The sequence below is a fragment of the Ictalurus furcatus genome, chromosome 8, assembly GCF_023375685.1.
Source record: "Ictalurus furcatus strain D&B chromosome 8, Billie_1.0, whole genome shotgun sequence".
Classification (NCBI taxonomy): Eukaryota; Metazoa; Chordata; class Actinopteri; order Siluriformes; family Ictaluridae; genus Ictalurus; species Ictalurus furcatus.
In genome coordinates, this window is record NC_071262.1 from 13,168,655 (window position 1) to 13,188,608 (window position 19,954).

A 19,954-nucleotide genomic window follows, 5' to 3' on the forward strand; every position below is an offset into this window, starting at 1 on the left:
CAGACACAATGCGCGCACACACACACTTCGAGAAGAAATGATTACCAAAAACTCTGCCTTTTTCATTGTTATTTTTATTAACTGATATTTACACCATTAAAAAACAATGTGAGAAATAAAACACAGGATGAGCCACGTGGCTCACTCAGGTACAAGGGTCACTTTTTGCCTTCAACCATGATGATGTGGTAGCCGAATTTAGTCTTCACCGGTGGATCCGTGTATACAGGTTTATCCATTGTACTGACAGGTAACGCAAACGCAGCTTCCTGAAACGGTCCCACCATTGATCCTCTAGTCATCCAGCCCAGGTCACCCTGTCAAAGGTCAAACAAAGTTTCTAATTACGTTTGTGATGTATGTTTGTTATCTTTATTTAATCAGGATAATAATAATAATAATAATAATAATAAAACCCTCAATGAGATAAAACCCTTTTACAAGAGTGGCCAAGAAGACAGCAAAAACAATCATCATTCTCTTCATCACCACCATCACATGAGTGCCATGCCATGCTTTCCGTATTCCTGCCTCTCAGAATGCAAAACTATCATTCATCATTACTTATTGTTTCACTCAAATGATACTGTTTTCTAGATCTCAGTTTTTTCAACAAGCATCTCGTGACATTTTAACTTGTAAATAACCTTCCTAACTCCTTCGGGTTGTTACATGACTAGTACGTTAAAAAAATCTTACCGATATATTAAACAGCTCTCTGAATTACGTTATACAAAAACTTTAATAATTACAGGATAAAAAAAAAACCTCATTGATATAAAACCCAGCATGACCTGGCCAAGAAGGCAACAAAAAACACAACAATTAAAGACACAACAACAGTTAAAACACCCCCCCCGTGGAAATAGTGAAAATATATAAATAAATCAAACAGAAATAGAACAAATACATAGTAACATACAGTCAAATATTGCAGAAGCAACTTCCAATATGACTATACTCAAAGTTCTTTACAAGTACCATGAATTCAATGTTGCCCCTGTTTTCCATTGTTCTTTCAAACCCAAACAAATGAGATAAACTGCTGCATGTGATGTGACAAAAAAAATGCAATGAGCGAAACACTTCTCTGTATCCATTCCAAGAGACCAAATTTAATTACAGATAATATTTTATTCATAACAGATACTCCCAGGATCACATGACTTCTTGTCTGTCTGAGAATGCAGAGGAAACAATACAATAAACGGACACGTGGACATTTTCGCCTATACATGCTACAGACCCGAGTCTCATTTGACATTCAATACATATTTAACTGACCATGATTTGTGATTGCTTTTTAATTGATTATTAATTTTAAAGAAACGGTACACTGTTAAAAAGATTCTGACCGATTTCCAGGTCATGGACTGTATGTACGATCAAGAAGTTATGAAAAAAAGAGTACAGATTTATGATCACTACACATGAATCCAAGTGTTTAAACATGAAAAGCGCTTAACTGTGTTGGAAGACATATGCTGTGGATACCTGATGTATGTATATCAGATACATATTTACCTAGAACTGTAATGTCATGATCAGGGCTAGGGTGCAATTGGTGAGCCTTACCCCTTGTCTAGCTTTGTCTTCACTGTACTGTGATGCCACCTCACTAAAGCGCACTCCAGACTTCAGCTTCTCCATAGCCTCCATGCACTTTCCATGTTTCTCACAAAGAATATGACGCACCTGGAAAGTTCAAAGTGAAATGGCCATATCACATTTTGTCTTCCGTCTTACTGTTTAATATACTTCCAGCTAACGGATGAATTAAAGTATCAAATCACCTAACATACAGGTGTACTTTTTAGGTATATTGTTACTGTTTATATACACAATTAGCCAGTCTCCTGTTGCCCCCGTCCATTGTAAGAAAGGGTGCATCATACAATAACAGCTGATCAGCTGTAATTTTGATGGTGAAGCATTCTAAGCTCAGTAGTGAGACCATCATGGTAGTGTGTGTGTATTACTTGTACAAGTGTATCATCAGGCACTATAGATTTGCTGTACAATTGTGAAAGTTCCTTTGAAATGGCACATGAGATATGATCTGGTTCTGTACGCTGATGTATTTACAGTATCTCGCAAAAGTGAGTACACCCTTCACATTTTTGTAAATATTTGATTATACCTCTTCATGTGACAACACCGAAGAAATGACACTTTGCTACAATGTAAAGTAGTGACTGTACAGCTTGTGTAACAGTGTAAATTTGCTGTCCCCTCAAAATAACACAGCCACACAGCCATTAATGTCTAAACCGCTGGCAACAAAAGTGAGTAAAAGTGACTAAGTGAAAATGTCCAAATTGGGCCCAATTAGCCATTTTCCCTCCCCGGTGTCATGTGACTTGTTAGTGTTACAAGGTCTCAGGTGTGAATGGGGAGCAGGTGTGTTAAATTTGTTGTCATCGCTCTCACACTCCCTCATACTGGTCACTGGAAGTTCAACATGGCACCTCATGGCAAAGAACTCTCTGAGGATCTGAAAAAAAAGAATTGTTGCTCTACATAAAGATGGCCTAGGCTATAAGAAGATTGCCAAGACCCTGACACCGAGCTGCAGCATGGTGGCCAAGAACATACAGCGGTTTAACAGGACAGGTTCCACTCAGAACAGGCCTTGCCATGGTCGACCAAAGAAGTTGAGTGCATGTGCTCAGCGTCATATCCAGAGGTTGTCTTTGGGAAATAGACGTACGAGTGCTGCCAGCATTGCTGCAGAGGTTGAAGGGGTGGGGGGGGTCAAACTGTCAGTGCTCAGACCATACCCTGTGGTCTGAAGAGGAACCATGTCCTGTGGTCTGATGAGACCAAGATAAACTTATTTGGTTCAAATGTTGTCAAGCGTGTGTGGGGCGGCAACCAGGTGAGGAGTACAAAGACAAGTGTGTCTTGCCTACATTCAAGCATGGTGGTGGGAGTGTCACGGTCTGGGGCTGCATGAGTGCTGCTGGCACTGGGGAGCTACAGTTCATTGAGGGAACCATGAATGCCAACATGTACTGTGACATACTGAAGCAGAGCATGATCAGTATGCAGTATTCCAGCATGATAACGACCCCAAACACACCTCCAAGACGACCACTGCCTTGCTAAAGAAGCTGAGGGTGAAGGTGATGGACTGGCCAAGCATGTCTCCAGACCTAAATCCTATTGAGTGTCTGTGGGGCATCCTCAAACGGAAGGTGGAGGAGCACAAGGTCTCTAACATCCACCAGCTCCGTGATGTCATCATGGAGGAGTGGAAGAGTACTCCAGTGGCAACCTGTGAAGCTCTGGTGAACTCCATGCCCAAGAGGGTTAAGGCAGTGCTGGAAAATAATGGTGGCCACACAAAATAGACACTTTGGGCCCAATTTGGACATTTTCAGTTAGGGGTGTACTCACTTTTGTTGCCAGCGGTTTAGACATTAATGGCTGTGTGTTTAGTTATTTTGAGGAAACAGCAAATTTACACTGTTACACAAGCTGTACATTCAGTACTTTACATTGTAGCAAAGTGTCATTTCTTCAGTGTTGTCACATTAATAGATACAATCAAATATATACAATCAAATATTTACAAAAATGTGAGGGGTGTACTCACTTTTGTGAGATACTGTAATTTTGAAACAGGAAGTCAGTGAGGGAGTTTCTCAATCTTGGCTGATTTCCACAGCAGCCACTAATATTCAAGATACACCTGTTTGTGTACAGGGGGCAGGACTAATGTGTTCTAGAGTGAATTTGACTGGATGCAGATTGGGTTGGTACAGTCTAATGCTGCTTTCAAGTTCTGGAAATACCTTAATTACAAGATGTACACTATCACAATGCAGTAATTACAAACCCATATTTGTCTATGAGACACGACTTTCAGAGTTGGAGTGAATGTCAATAAATCCATCCATCCATTTTCTATAGCGCAGGGAGCCTGGAGCCTATTCCAGGGAACTCGTGGCACAAGGCGTGGGACATCCTGGATGAGGTTTTGGAAATGCCAATCAGCCTACAAGACATGTCTTTAGACTGGGGGAGGAAACGGGAGTACCCGGAGGAAACCCCCAAAGCATGCAAACTCAGAGCACGCTGGGCAGAGGTAAGATTTGAACCCCCCAACCCCGGAGGTGCGAGACAACAGTGACTACGTTTACATGGACAGCAGTAATCTAATTATTGACCTTACTCTGATTAAGATAATAATGTGATTAAGGTGTTTACATGAGTCGCTTTTAGAATACTCCTGTCATGTTCCCGTTTTACATGTTATAGAACATAATTAGATTAACAGCCCGCGTCATTACGTCACCACGTCACGCCGTCCCTCCAGAATTTCACCCATCAACATATAGTTCGTCTTCGTTATGGTACCATATACAGTTTTGGGTGTTTTTATTAAATTTTTTTACGAACGCTTTAAGTGCAGTTAATTATTTGTCATGCTATACGTGCTAATAGACAACTGCTTGAAGCCGTGGGCTGTGTCTCAAACCGCGTACTTACCGTCTATATAGTAGCCGAGATACATGTATTTTTCCCCACTACAGGCCTATAGTATAGGCAAGTGTGCGGTTTGGGACGCAGCCGAACTCTCTTGTTCGCCGTAAAACGTAAAACTGCCGTGTGTGATCGTGTCCTGTCACAAAATGTATAATGTGTTCATAATGTGATTAAGGTGTTTACATGTCTGTAATACTCGTCCATAATGTGACTAAAACAGGAGTACTCCACCTGTCTTAATTCGATTAGAGCTTAATTCAAGTATGACCTTAATTAAATTAAAGTAAGTAAAAATTGCTGTTTACATGGTAGTTTCTTAATCAAAGTATGGTCTTAATCGGGTTAAGAGTGGATTATTGTTGTCCATGTAAATGCAGCTAGAGCTAACCACTAAGCTATCATGCTCCCTTCATGTTAATATCTAAAAAAAATGCCATGTTGGCCTCCAATATGAATGAGGTCTACAGCAGATGGTAAGCATTTTGCATGTTAACTATTCAGTTCTTTTTCTTTTAGTACAGCAAAATAAACTTCTTATCGTTGATAAAAACAAAACAAAAAAGTTCTCAAGCTGTCCATTTTTGTCTGACAAAAAAACCCCCCAAAAAAACAAAACAAAACAAAAAAACACCTGAACACACACCATGTTGTAATTAGCACCAAACTCATACACACTTCAGAGAAGACTTGGCGGCATAGTGAATCATCACCATCTTCCCCTGAAATGATAAACTGTAAATATTAATAATAATAAAAAAAGAATATCTACAACACAGTCTTCTTTAAAAAATATATATATATATATATTCTACAGCATCCAATGACCAATTCTGATTTTGTGGGGATTTTAAGCATTGCATATTTCCATAATATTCTTGCACTTTAAATTCTAGGTATATGTTTAGAGACTATAATTCATGTTTTATGGACTCTGACCACAGGGCTGCTGTTTGCTAGATATGTATGTCTTCTTCACACATCACTCATACCGTCACCAAACACTACCATGATCACCACCCAGATAACCTCTGGTCAGTGGTGCTCAGTTTGTACTGATGGACAGGACAGAGGGAAGACTGACATGCTGTGTGTACAGCAACAGACAGGCCAGTCAGTAAAAATACACCTACACCTAGTGCACATGTATTACCACAAACTGGTCAGTGAGTGTAGTTTCAGTTACCTTTACTGCAGTGCCTCCTTTCTGAGCTTTCTCCTTCTTGTCACTGTCTCCACTGTCCGAGGCACCTCCTGCTTACACAGCACACATTTTACACACAAATTACGTTTTAAAATCTTAAAATAATTTGCCTGCCTGCTCAACACAAACAGCTCACTGTCTGCATGGGTTAAAGCTTATGATACTACGTCCACTAGACATGTCACAGCTAGATAACTTTAACTAGTTTGCCTCTAACAAATAAAAAACCACGCAGCACAAGCTGCTTAGCTGGCTAACTAGCCTCATAGCTATCTACCTAGAGTTTCTGAAGGCATTTAGCTTGTGAGAGATGTAAATCAATAGATTATTCGTTGCTAATGGCTTCTAAATATATGCTGTGATCATAATTCTTATCTTACCTTTTGCCCCCTTACCACCCTTTCCACCCTTTCCTTTTGGTGGCATTTTTATTAACAGTTAGCTAACACTTGCCCCTGCACCACATCACGGAGCACGCCTCAGCTCAGGCCTTCCTCGGGTTGCCAAACGCAATGCTGAATCCCACTTTTTGGACAATCCGTATATATATTTTTTACTTTTATTTTTTGATACTTTAATTTTTATTTATTTATTTTTTAAAACATATTTTAGGGAATTTCGTATATTAGCAGGCAGCATCCATAATAAAAATAATAAGTAAAAAGAGACAGGATTGCATAAAATACAGATTTAGATATTTACTATCCAGCAAACTTTCCTTAATGCTAGCATTTGCCTGCTAAAAAAAAACCCATAACAAACAAACAAACAATAGAACATTACAGTTTCCATTAAAACCAATACAATTCCCATTATAACAATTAAAACCATTACAAATTCTATAAGGGTTTCTATTGCGGGGTTTTTTTCCAGCAGGGTTGGTTTCCTTTTGGATATTTTCTGAGAACCATTTCATGACATTCTGGGAACTTTCTATTTTGATAAACAAAGTGTTATTCCCAAAACATTTTGGGAAATTTAAAACACAAGGTTCTCTTATGGTTATATGACAATTGACAAGGAACGTTAACCAAAGGTTGCTTTTATGTATTTTTTGTAACCACAAAGTAACATTTTGGGAACATTCCTGTAATGTTCTTTTGAGGTGTCATAACAGGATGTTCACCAAACTGGTATTATTTTTTTTAACTACAAATTCATGCTCCATGAACTTTCCCATAATGTTCTCTTACAAGTTCTCAGTGGTTGCCTTTACACTTTATTATTTGTATACAAACATCTGTATACACACATGCCAGTGTTTATATACCAATTGTATACAAACATACCAATTTATGCAAACAGTTATGTGGAAATTACAATAGATTAGTGATACGTTTACTGTGAACACTCTCTCCTCTCTGTGGCTTCCCCCCCGCCGCCACCGACCCATTTGCGCACATTTATATACCTTCCCGAATAGCACTTGGTCGTGTTCTATTGACTTCCTGAAAACCATATATGGAGTTGTTCCTGTCTTACATTTGAACTTTGTGTGTCTGTGTGTCATTTGACAAACTCTCCCAAGGCCTTTGTGTGGGAAGTGTGTGCCGGGGCGAGGGCGCCGCCTTTCTTTTGTACTGTCTCTTTCTCTCTTCTTAAGAATCGTTACCCGAAGATTCTCAAGTTCACAAGTCCTAACAATTAGTAATAGTTTAAAATATTTTGCAGACAAAAAGGGAACAGGTGAACTGAAAGTAAAATATGAATTGTATGTTAAGGCGACTGTGTTAAACCATAATTCTGTAATGATTTTACTCTGTTGCTTTTTGATGACTCTAGTTACTACACATTTAAAAAGACTAGCTGCCATTAAACACACATGTACAGTACAAAAATATATTTTTTGAGTGTTAAGAGCTGTGCTCAAGGGCTCCTCTGTGGCAGGTTGGACGTACTGGGATTTAAATTTTAGGCAAGTTGTAAAAATAACAACAGTGTGGCAACTAGATCAAGCTTTAACATTTAATTTAGACATGTAATAAGGAGGCAAGTAAATTAGGAAGTTAGGTTGGCATGGTGGTGCAGCAGATTCACAATTCCAGGGTCTTCGGTTCAATCCTGAGCTCGGGTTACTGTCTGTCTAGGGTTTTGCATGTTTTCTGCATGTTTGCATGGGTTTCCTCTGGGTTCTTTGATTTTCCTCCCAACTCCCCCAAAATAAGTGTGAATGAGTCTGTGAATGTGTTTGTGCGTGTTGCCCTGAGATGCACTCAGGGTGTGTCCCTGCTTCATGTCTAGTGTATCTTAGATAGGCTCCAGATCTACTGCGAACCTGTCCAAATAAACTGAAGATGAATTAATAAATGAATGAATAATAAGGAAGTAAAAAATAGATTACCATTTGGCAGAGATTATATATTTGCTTGACCAGTTTGTCTTGTGTTTTGACAGCTGGCAACTGGATTTTTCAGTAGGGGAATTCCTACTTATGTATATGGTTAAATGGCACACCTTGCACATAGTTTGTTCACATGGAGGTGGTGTGCAATTTTAGATTTGGTGACTTGTTGCCACCTAAATGCTATCTTCTGCAAATCTCAAACTGTTATCCTTGGAGGATTTTTTTGCTTAACGAAATCCTCCTCCTCACTGTGTGTGGGGTCGAAATACACTTTTTTCAGGCAGGTAACATTATAGGTCTGTTTAAAGTTCCTAATCATTGCCATAAAAGTGAATGTGAACATTTTGAGGCATGCAGCTATTTTTATATCGATTGCGTGATTTGTGACTTTTGTCTCATTTCATTGTTGTATTCTCTAATCTTATCCATGTTGACGAATCACTGAGGGAATTTGACCTTTATATCATGTCATATTTATACCCCAGTGAAACAGGAGATGGATAACATTTAAGAGCTCTTAAACACTCAGATGAATGGAAAGTAAAATATGAACTGTATGTTAAGCTGACTGTGTTAAACCATAATACTATAATAATTTTACATTCTTGCTTTCTCATGACTCTGCTTATTAGCCATTTAAAAAGAATACTTGTCATTAAACACATACATAGTACAAATAAATTATTTTGTGAGGGTTAAGAGCTGTGCTCAAGGGCTCATCTGTGGCAGGCTGGTGGTGCTGGGATTTAAACTCACAATCTTCCAATCACTCAATCAGCGCTTCAGCGATGGTTACCTTATGGTAATTATATCTTAACCATGATAATAGAATGGCTTTAAAGTGATATTTATGTTAGCTATTTATAATAATATAACAGATTAAATCATGCAAGTCATGGTTTTCTTTTGCAACAGAAACCACTGTAAATTATAAAGTATACTATATATTGCTATAACTTATATTACTTATTTAACAGTTTCTGTCTGTTGTCTTTACATTTTGTTACCTAAAGCAAGGTACATCCAACATTACAATTTGTGCTAGGTGTGGTTCATTTTAAGCATAGTGTAAGAAATTACAGACTGCCTCTAAACAGATTCCACTCCAAGACAGTTGTTGGAAAAAGCTCATCCCTGAAAAAGGCTGAATTGTCTAAGGGACAATTTACCTCAGCTTCAGCAATATGTGTATAATACCACCTAAAGTGACATTCACACAGTTATGGGATGGGAGCAGCAGTGGGACATCAAGAACCATCCCTGAACAAAGGGTTACATGACTGTAATTATCATTCAGAAAGACATCTGTCTCGATAATCCTATCACCTCATTTGGAGTCACACCTGTAACAACATCAGTACTGTGAGAATGGAAAGTGATCACTTCAAATGCTATCCTTAATTTACATTTAGAGTGAAACTTCATTTACATTACATACAGAAAACCTGGTTTGAAACACAGTATAAAATGTCTGTGCTGCTATTGTTGGGGATTCACTTTGACTCTGAGGAACTGGAAGTGCTTCATGGACTTTGTCACTGCAAGGCTGCAATAAAGTTATTCTTCACTGAAATCTTCGACATCATCATTTTTTCATACAATAGGTAAACACAACAAGCTATGTGCATGTTTCAGATTGTCACGTTACAAAGTTGGAGATGGAAGCAAGTGCAGATTCTTAAACATTTAATAATAAACAAACATACGAAACACTCTACAACTAGGAAACAAAACACTGTGGCAAAGACAAAATACGGCAGCATAGACAAAGGTATAGTGAGACAATAATGTGAGACAAAGAGTGCATTGCAAACTGTAACCATCCTCTTCACAGTGTGTGTAGACAATATAGACACACGCCCAATTCCAGGTTGATTCATAACATTTCCAGTTAACTGGAACTTCTTAATTATTGCCCTGATGTGGGAAATGAGCACTTTCAATGCTTGAACTATTGTCTTATAGCCACTTCGCATTTTGTGAAGCTCAACAACCTTTTGTCGCACATCACAGCTATATTCCTTGGTTTAACCCATTGTTATGAATGACTAAGGGAATTTGGCCTATGTATTACCTCATGTTTATATCCCTGTGAAACAGGAAATCATGGTTGAACAATTTCCTGTTTCTAATCAAACAGGTGTACTAAAAACTACTACATATTTTTCTCATATGAATTCACAGGGGTGCCAATAATTGTTGCACACCTATATTTAACAAAGATATATTTTTTGATAAGTGTTTTGTTTGCAATTATTTGATATCCATGAGAACAGAGTATCTTTGTGAATTTTTTGAACAAAAGATCAAAAAGTTAAACAATGAAGACAATTTTTCATAGCCTTCTTTGCTAATATTTACCATCCATCCATCCATCTTCTATACTGCTTATCCTTTTCAGGGTCACGGGGGAACCTGGAGCCTATCACAGGGAGCATTGGGCACAAGGCGGGATACATCCTGGACAGGGTGCCAATCCATCGCAGGGCACAATCACATACACACCCATTCATACACTACGGACACTTTAGACATGCCAATCAGCCTACCATGCATGTCTTTGGACTGGGGGAGGAAACCGGAGTACCCGGAGGAAACCCCCACAGCACGGGGAGAACGTGCAAACTTCGCACACACAGGGCCTGGGTGTTGTGCTTGGTGTGGTTCATTTTAAGCGTAGTGTAAGAAATTACAGACTGCCTCTAAACAGATTCCACTCCAAGACAGTTGTTGGAAAAAGCTCATCCCTGAAAAAGGCTGAATTGTCTAAGGGACAATTTACCTCAGCTTCAGCAATATGTGTATAATACCACCTAAAGTGACATTCACACATTTATGGGATGGGAGCAGCAGTGGGACATCAAGAACCATCCCTGAACAAAGGGTTACATGACTGTAATTATCATTCAGAAAGACACATAGGGCCACGGTGGGAATCGAACCCCCCAATCTAGAGGTGTTAGGTGAACATGCTAACCACTAAGCCACCGTGCACAATTAATATTTATATATATATATTAGATTTATGTTGGAATTTTTTTTTTAAACGTTTAATTTTTAAGATGCACAAGGACTAAATGACAACAATCATGGATTCACTTGTAGACGTTTCTAGAGTTTGATTACCAGGCTTCAGTCAGTGACTAAAATTAAATAAGTAATCTTGAGGACATAAGTGCAAAGAGGATAGAAGTGATTATATCTATTGCAGAGTAGTATACACAAAAAAGCCTTGATGCACTGGTAAAGGCAATTATTAGAAATGCATAAAGGAAGATGAAAAGTAAAACTGTGGGGTTTTTTTTGTGTTATCTTAAACATTGTTACTGAATTTACATAAATAAAAACCTTGCTGGCATACAATTATGTTGTTTTCATTTTGTGTTACAGATATACCTCACTGTAGGTCTAAAATGGTGAACTATTGTATTAATATAGGCACGGTACTATTTTGACAGTGGTGGAGTGTCATTCAAGAAGAAGTCGACTCTTTTACCTGACTCTTTTAGGTGAAGGTTGGGGGCCAACTGGCATAAATACAGAGAAGGAATATGACTTCATCCCTTTATTGAAAACCCAGCAGTATTTTGTATTCACAATTCTTTAATGCTCTTAATTACAAGTGTGACCAGAGTTCAACTAGTGATGTTTATCAACATCTGAGTTATTAGACACAAAAGAATGTTTCTATAGGGTCAGTTCTAGCGAGTTTGTTGATGTTCCTATGAGCCAGCATGAGGGTCCAAATGCTTTTTGTTTTGTTATAATAATATATGTAGTGTATTTGTGAAATTAACTGATATAGACTGGGACCTTTTTCGAATTGCAAATTAGTGAAAGTTAAGGGCAGGTACAGCAGGTACATCCCTGCTGGGGAAAAACACAATAGAAACAATAGAATGTGTAATGGCTTTAATGCATATAATGGGAATTGTATTGGTTTTAATTTAAACTGTCATGGTCTCTGTGGGTCTTTACAGGAATTTTTTTGCCTTCTATTACTGTCATATTATCTCTAGTGGATACCATTAAGAATGTTGGATACATTTTTATTTAAATTTTTAAAACATTTATTTAAATATATTTTATCCAAGGGAATGCTTAAATGCAGAGTAAGACTGTAGTTAATTATGTGATAAATAAGTAAAGACCGATAATTTTGGCCAGCTGTGGAGAAATCGTACATGAGCCGTTTGGGTGACGAAAGAGTCGACTCTCATTGATCCGAGTCGACTCTCATTGTTGAGCTGAGCCGATTGCTCCGAGTCATTAAAATGTGATATAGCGGTAGTGGACTGTTTCTGGCGTATTCTATATCGCTGCAGTGGACCAATGAAAAACAAGCTTGTTAGCACACAGACTGTTGCCATGGAAATGATTCGCCAAAACCACAACAAACCGTTGATGGAGGTGACTTCAAGAATGGATTTATGCTTGCTAGTTACGTTAGAAGTAGTTAGAAAAACAGCGACAACGCTAAATTACATTCAGCTCGAGCTAGTTGTATTGTAAGAGTGTTATTTATGAATAAAAGCAACGTGAATATGTTTTAATAATAAGGGATAGTCACACTACGAACAGTATAGTAGCTAGCAAGAGTTAACGTTAGCTAACCTGTAGCCTATATTAAGCCAGGATTGAGAGAACTGCTAGCTGATCATAACATAACCATCTCTTTAACTAAAAACAACAACAAAACAATTAAGCTCTCCTAATAAAATGTTTTAAAAGTGAGTGACTCAAGGACCTAAAAGCATAATTATTTAGGTGATCAGATTAATCAGACTGCCTGACAAAATGGACATACAGAGGACAGTGGGTTAATGAACTTTGCTAGAAAAATAGACCTTTTAAGGTATTTATAAAGACATGGAAGCATACGAGCAAATTCTTGAACTCGGCAGAGGAGGAGCAGGTGTTGTCTTGCTGATGAGACACAAGGAAACAAAGAAGCTCTATGCTGTGAAGAAAATAGAAGTCGACGAGTCTCGAAAAACAAAGTCAAGAGACAGCGTACTGCAAGAGGCTGAAATTCTGAGGAATCTGAGACACCCTCATATTGTGACATGGAGCAACACTTTCTTTGATCCAACAAAAGGGCACATCTGCATTGCTATGGATTACTGTGATGGTGGGACGCTGGATGACCAGATTAAAGGCAGAAAGGCAGCAGAATATTTCTCAGAGACTACGGTTATGAAATGGTTTGTGCAGATTGTCATGGCGGTCAGTTATATTCATTCTGTAAGAATTCTGCACAGAGATATTAAGCCCTCCAATGTACTACTAACAAAGAGGGGGATGATTAAGTTGGGAGATTTTGGAATATCAAAGATCATGAACCACACACTGGACATGGCCTCCACATGTGTTGGGACACCCAGTTACCTCAGCCCTGAGCTGTGCCAGGAGGTTCCATACAGCACCAAATCTGACATATGGGCCCTTGGCTGCTTACTGTATGAGCTCTGTGCACTAAAACCAGCTTTTCTTGCTAAGAATCTACTGAGTTTGTTTTATAAGATCATAAAGGGTGAATACAGTCAGATGCCTGCTGGCTACACAGAAAACCTGCACACACTGATCGAGAAGATGCTGTGCTTGCTTCCTGAGAATAGACCAAGTGCTAGCTGCATCCTGGCTATGTCCTGTGTGCAGGAACATCTGGAACTGTTTATTCAGCATCAGGAGACCGAATTGACAAAGGTTAATGCTGATCCTGTTCCTGCTGAGAGTGAAGACGTCACATTAACCTGCAATGACACTGTTAGTTTTGAAGTGCCTGATCTGCATCAAGTTGAGAATATGGAAAAAAATGCTCAAGCACCTGTTATTACAGACGACGAGGTGACACAAGCTGGGACTGAGTCCGAATATTCAGAAGACTTTGATGAAAATGACAGCGTGTCGTCCATTGAAGATTATTCAAAGAAGAATTCATCCTCCTCTAGTTTAGAGCATGGAGGAGTTGCAGAAGAGCTGCATGGTAAGTGGAGGTGTTTCGCACGAGACACCCACCGAGTAATTTGCATCACGTCTAAGCTTTTCATACTGAGATTATTATCTTTTTGAACAAGGTATGTGATCACATATCAGTATGACAATATAGCATAATGAGAAAACGTGAAACAGATAGGGTATAGTAGTATAGACATTAAAACCTCAAAAAATATTTCTAGTTGCAGTACAGCTTTAAGATCTGCTACAGGGTTAAAAACAGGGTAATCTATGTTTCAAAGAACAAACATATCAGATTAACAAAAATAAGAGCAAACTTTAATTCTACATTGTTATTGAAAGGCTAAGAGCTCATCTAGGGATGAGTCAGTATGTTCAAATATTTGTTTATCTCTTTTCACTAACTGCTTTAGCTGCTTTTGCTGTAGGGCTGCATGATTATGGTCAAAATGATAATCATGATTATTTTGATCAATATTAAGATCACGATTATTTATTACGACTATTCATTGATTTTAGGGACAACATATTTTTATTGCACTTTTACATTTAAATAAACAGACCGCTGCTTTCACCTCCATGTTGTGCTACATTCCTGCTGATGTACAAATCTTTGCATCAAATTAGACTGGTCCTTAAAGTGCATCATCTCCTAGAAGCAAAATATAAATAAAATTGTACCCAAAATATATGATAAGTAAAAATAAAAATGCCATCAACAAAATGAAAATATGCAATCCAGTATAACAATATGAAAACAAATGAAAACAATTCAGGCGTATGCATAAAAGGCAGTAACAGCGTTTACAGGAGGAGAGATGCAGACAAATCACTCAATACAGTGGTGCAGGGATGATGTCATTTTGTACTGAAACCCCTAAGTTATCATCACACTGGTTCCCTCGACAAAAACCCAATAGGATTTTCCCATAGGCTTTTGGATTATTGCAAAAAATAAGCTCTGTGATCAACAAAAGTGTATAATACTAACACGTTTTGTCCATCCAGATAATTTTCACAAATGAACACAACTTTTATGAAGTTTGAAGCCTAAATACAATCGCCAGAAATAAACAGCTAACCGTATGATATAAACGAACTACACCACGGTCGCTCGACTTCAACGTCACCATCACCAAACTTCCGACAACTTTTCCAAACATGATTTAAAAAATTTTCCATAATACGGATTTACTCTGTGGATGAATCTACGTTTTTTTTTCTTCCGGAATTGTGCACAGCATACCTGAACCAGTTTATCTGGAAAGACTTTTCCTTTTCGGCATGATGACGTTTAATGTCCCCGACAACGTCTGTAGTCCCATTTAGCAACTTGTTAGTGTCATGATTTCTCCTCACGCAAAGCGAAGCTGGCAGCGCGAGCGCTAAAATTATAATTCGTTTCCCGGTTTTACAAAATGACATCATCCCTGCGTCACTCTATGGTGACTGGCTGTAAGTTTAGGAATCGCTTGATTTGATGTGCAGCAGAGTTTTCTATGAGGGGAGGACGAACTTTAAACGTCAATATTGCAGTCGGTCATGTTCATGTAATCGTGGGCAGTCAAAATCGTAATCAAAATTGATATTCGATTAATTGTGCAGCCCTAACTGAGGTGATGAAAAGCAGTGCAAAAGTAACTGTTGCGCATTTTGGACTTCCTGTAGTTTTTATTCTGATTGTATTATACAACTTCGAACAGGTCTCACTCACCAGTGCGCCTAAATATTTTTTCATAGTCGCACAAATTACTTTTCAGTCGCAAATGCGAGTGACATGGTCGCACTGTAGAGCCCTGAGGGGGCGGGAGAGGAAGACCGCAAGAGTGTGAGAGGGCGGGAGAGGGAGAGCGTGAAAGGGCAGGAGAGGGAGACCACATGAGTGTGAGAAGGAGAGAGTGAAAGGGCGAGAGATGGAGACCACGAGAGTGTGAGAGGGCGGGAGAGGGAGAGAGTCAGAGTGCGGGAGAGGGAGACCGCGAGAGTGTAAGAGAGAGAGGGTGGGAGAGGGAGAGAGTGAGAGGGCGGGAGAGTGAGAGTGTGAGATGGTGGGAGAAGGAGACTGCGAGAGAGTGGGACCGCGAGAAAGTGAGAGGGTGGGAGAGGGAGAGAGTGAGAGGGCGGGAGAGGGAGACCGCGAGAGAGTGAGAGGGCGGGAGAGTGAGAGAGTGAGAGGGCGGCAGCGGGACACCGTGAGAGAGTGAGAGGGTGGGAGCGGGAGACCGCGATAGGGCGGGAGAGGGAGACCACATGAGTGTGAGAGGGAGAGAGTGAAAGGGCGAGAGAGGGAGACCACAAGAGTGTGAGAGGGCGGGAGAGGGAGAGAGTCAGAGTGCGGGCGAGGGAGACCGCGAGAGTGTAAGAGAGAGAGAGCGGGAAAGGGAGAGAGTGAGAGGGCGGGAGAGAGAGAGAGTGAAAGGGCAGGAGAGTGAGAGTGTGAGAGGGTGGGAGAGGGAGACCGCGAGAGAGTGAGACCACGAGAAAGTGAGAGGGCGGGAGAGGGAGAGGGTGGGAGCGGGAGAGTGAGAGATTGAGAAGGCGGCAGAAGGAGACCGTGAGAGTGTGAGAGGGCTTGAGAGGGCTTGAGAGGGCCGGAGAGGGAGAGAGTGAGAGGGCGGGAGAGGGAGACCGCAAGAGTGTGACAGGGCGGGAGAGTGAGAGATTGAGAGGGCGGGAGAAGGAGACCGTGGGAGTGTGAGAGGGCTTGAGAGGGAGAGAGTGAGAGTGCGGGAGAGGGAGAGAGTGAGAGGGCGGGAGAGGGAGACCGCAAGAGTGTGAGACGGTGGGAGAGGGAGACTGTGAGAGTGGGAGAGTGTGAGTGGGCGGTAGAGGGAGAGTGCGAGAGTGTGAGAGGGTGGGAGAGGGAGATCGGGAGAGTGTGAAAGGGTGGGAGAGGGAAAGTGTGAGAGGGCGGGAGAGAGAGACTGCGAGAGGGCGGGAGAGAGAGACTGCGAGAGGGCGGGAGAGGGAGACTGCGAGAGGGCGGGAGAGGGAGACTGCGAGAGGGCGGGAAAAGGAGACTGCGAGAGGGAGGGAGAGAGAGACTGCGAGAGTGTGAGAAGGTGGGAGAGGGAGAGTGTGAGAATGCGGGAGACCGCAAGAGAGTGTGTGTGAGAGAGAGAGGACATCACCTTTTACTCTCTCTCTCTCTCTCTCTCTCTCTCTCTCTGTGTGGTTTAGCAGTGGATTAGATAGATACACCCTGGATGGTATGCCAGTCCATCACAGGGTCTTACACACACAAAACCAATGAAACAAGGAGTCTTGTGTGACAGTTCTAAGAAAAATGAAAAGAACATTCAGTACAATGCAAACTTTGCTGGATAAAGCTGACATTATACTGTATAAATGGCTGATTTGATTAGCGAATTACTTGAGCATAAAGTGTTCCACTTGTCAGACAGGTTTTACATCCTCTTTGGAAACAAATTGCTAAAAGTTCTAATCAAACAGCATGATGTACTGAGAGTATGATGATGGGGAACATGGCTATCATACTTTAGTATGATTATGTACTAACCTTTTACATCTTTAGTTTTGATTTCAAAACCAGGATATTAAATTAAATGTGTGCACTATGTGGTACATGCTGCATGTTCTCCCTGAAGATGTGGATGCGACTGAGTACCCAGATGACTTTGAGGATGAGGATGAATTGGCTGAAGTGGTGAGCTGCGCTCGAAATGCCATGCAGACTCTTTCAGGAGGTGATTCTCTTGTGCTGAAAGACAGCGATGGTCCATCGATGACTGTGAGAACTCTGAGAGAGAAGTACATTGGTCAGTATGCAAATTTTTTTATTTAAATAACCAATATGCAGTATGCAAAAAATACAAATGATATTTCAGAAGCGTGCTTCCTCAACCCTCACGCCAGTTGCCAAACACTGCCTTCTTTCAATTACTTTAGGTCATGAAAAACGTTGACTCTTTGCATTTGGTTTTGAATTCTTGTGTTGGACAGTTTTGCTCTTTAGGGAGTTCGGGATTGGAACTCATAATTTCCCAACAATAGGGTGAACACTTTCCTGTTGCACCACTTCAGAGTCATCAACAATTTGAATAATTTTACATGTGATGATAATTTGCTACAGTTATGAATTAAGGCCTGTTCTCTCTGTTCACTTTGCAGAGGATGTTGGTCCTTTATTTTATGAGGAGATCAGTGAACATTTTATGAAAGGCCTGAAACCAGAGGACCTTCAGCCACAGTTCCAGCATATGGTAGGGTCCGACCATCTGGAGACCTGTTACCTCATATTCAACATTGACCAAGAGACCACGTGTTGAGCATGCAGCCTTCTTAAAGACCTTAAAACTGGCAAATATTACAAATTATATTATAAGTCATAGCAACAAGGGGCACGGTGGCTTAATGGTTAGTAAGTTTGTCTGTCACCTCCGGGGTTGGGGGTTTGATTTCCGCCTCTGCCCTGCATGCATTTTTGCATGTTCTCCCCATGCTTGGGTACTCTGGTTTCCTCCCTCCCTCAAGCGTTGTAGTCTGATTAGCATTTCCAGATTGTCCATGGTGTGTGATTGTGTCCTGCAATGGTTTGGCATCCCGTCCAGTCTGTCCCCTGTCTCCTGCCCTGAGTCCCCTGGGATAGGCTCCAGGCCCCCTGTGAACCAGTATAAGCAGTATAGAAAATGGATGAATGGATGAAAGTCATAGCAACACTTTGGTTAAAGGGGTCATATCATTGTTTTTAAACGTTCATTATTTTGTTTATTGGGTGTAATAGAATAGGTGAACATGCTTTAAATGTTCAAAAAATGCATGCTGTACATCATTGCAGTATCTCTATTTCCAGGCTGCCTGAAACGCTACGATTTCTCCAAAGCCCCTCTTTCCGAAAAGCCCAGAGTGCTCTGATTGGCCAGCTGACCCGTTGCATTGTGATTGGCCAAAAACCTCAAGCGTGTCTCGGAAATGTAACGCCCCTTGGGTTAGCTTCAGCCTCCAAGGCTTCTAAAGCAATTATAAGCTCCTAAACAACATGTCGTTGGTTTTACCATATCAGTTTGAGCCCGAGTCAGATTCAGAAAATGATTCAATCATCGATTCAATCATCGTCTCTGTCAGACCACCAACATACATACAAAAACTTTTAAAAACTGAGGCAACTTAGCAAACTTTAGCTAGCATGTTAGCAGAGTTCTATAACTGAGCCCTGGGCCACAACACAAAACTCAATAGCAATATTAAGTATCTATAAATATCTGCTATTGATAAAATAATCAAACACACTTACAGGTTCTGATTCAGAAGCACAAGATTTTCCAAGTAAAGTGGGAATTGCCCCACTTTTCAGGAGTAGCCTTCGTGTATAGCTTGCATTGTACACGCCCAGGTTCAGGAAGCTGTCCTCCGTAAAATCCTCTGTGCACAAGCAAACGTTTGGGTTGTACTGCTCAGGAACAGCATTATAAATAAACAGTAGCCACTTATTCCTAATTTAATTCGTTTTCAGAAGGCCAAACAAAGGGGTTTTGCTTTTGCACTGAAGTACACAGCGTCTCCACAACTCCAGCGCCTGAATTAACTGATTTTTTTTGTGCTTTTGGGTGGGATTTTGCTAATAGTGCATGCTGTGACGTAGACATTTGCGGAAGTAATATCTGGACTTCGCACAACACGTTTTAGGCAGGTCTGGAGCAGTGTTCTCTGTTAGATAAAATAAATCCCTTTGGGGGAGACTATGAGCTTTGTGACTTTGCAGATCTTATACATGAACAAACAGATACATTACACACCCAAACAAAAGGAAAACATTACAAATCATGATATGACTCCTTTAAATTATCTCTGAGAAATAAGAAGAAACCGGAGGTAAAAAAAAAACAAAACCCAAAACTTCCACTATATATTGAGTGTACTCTTCTTATATAATAATCCTATATGATTTATACAAACTTATATGTAGCTGCTGTTTTGAGTGATTGTTTTTCATGTGTATG

At 40.3% G+C, this 19,954-nt stretch overlaps 2 protein-coding genes across 8 annotated transcripts in view; one reads left to right on the forward strand and one right to left on the reverse strand.

Annotated features, from left to right (window-relative positions):
* Positions 1-54: 54 nt before the first annotated feature.
* Positions 55-6,205, reverse strand: pin4 (protein (peptidylprolyl cis/trans isomerase) NIMA-interacting, 4 (parvulin)). 2 transcript variants are annotated; one of them, XM_053630903.1, is made up of 4 exons: positions 6,073-6,205; positions 5,675-5,742; positions 1,576-1,695; positions 55-317 (listed from the first exon to the last, which is right to left on the reverse strand). In XM_053630903.1, the coding sequence occupies exons 1-4, from the start codon at positions 6,116-6,118 to the stop codon at positions 159-161; spliced, it is 393 nt and encodes a 130-aa protein (XP_053486878.1). In that variant the 5' UTR covers positions 6,119-6,205; the 3' UTR covers positions 55-158. The 2 variants fall into 2 exon arrangements, with proteins under 2 accessions (XP_053486878.1, XP_053486877.1); XM_053630902.1 differs by having other exon boundaries at positions 5,675-5,745; positions 6,073-6,202.
* Positions 6,206-11,857: 5,652 nt separating this feature from the next.
* The window catches only part of nek12 (NIMA-related kinase 12), a 59,544-nt gene continuing 51,447 nt past the window's right edge, over positions 11,858-19,954 (forward strand). The window contains exons 1-4 of one of the 6 annotated variants that reach the window (XR_008386560.1): positions 11,861-14,022; positions 17,603-17,773; positions 17,958-18,009; positions 18,126-18,217. Coding sequence is in view for 2 of the 6 variants with exons in the window: in XM_053630913.1 (XP_053486888.1) it covers positions 12,906-14,022; positions 17,603-17,773; positions 18,126-18,217 (1,380 nt within the window). In the remaining 4 variants the exon portion in view is untranslated. Of the gene's footprint in view, positions 14,023-17,602; positions 17,774-17,957; positions 18,010-18,125; positions 19,827-19,954 lie in introns of those variants that run through there. The other 5 variants (XM_053630914.1, XM_053630913.1, XR_008386557.1 and 2 more) reach the window with 5 other exon arrangements.

Bases quoted from the DNA above. Each gene is read 5' to 3' on its own strand.
- pin4 (XM_053630902.1), bottom strand. From the start codon at position 6,118: ATGCCACCAAAAGGAAAGGGTGGAAAGGGTGGTAAGGGGGCAAAAG. The intron at 5,746-6,072 runs GTAAGATAAGAA...GTGCTGTGTAAG, and splicing joins GGGTGGTAAGGGGGCAAAAG to CAGGAGGTGCCTCGGACAGT. The intron at 1,696-5,674 runs GTAACTGAAACT...TGAACTTTCCAG, and splicing joins AAGGAGGCACTGCAGTAAAG to GTGCGTCATATTCTTTGTGA.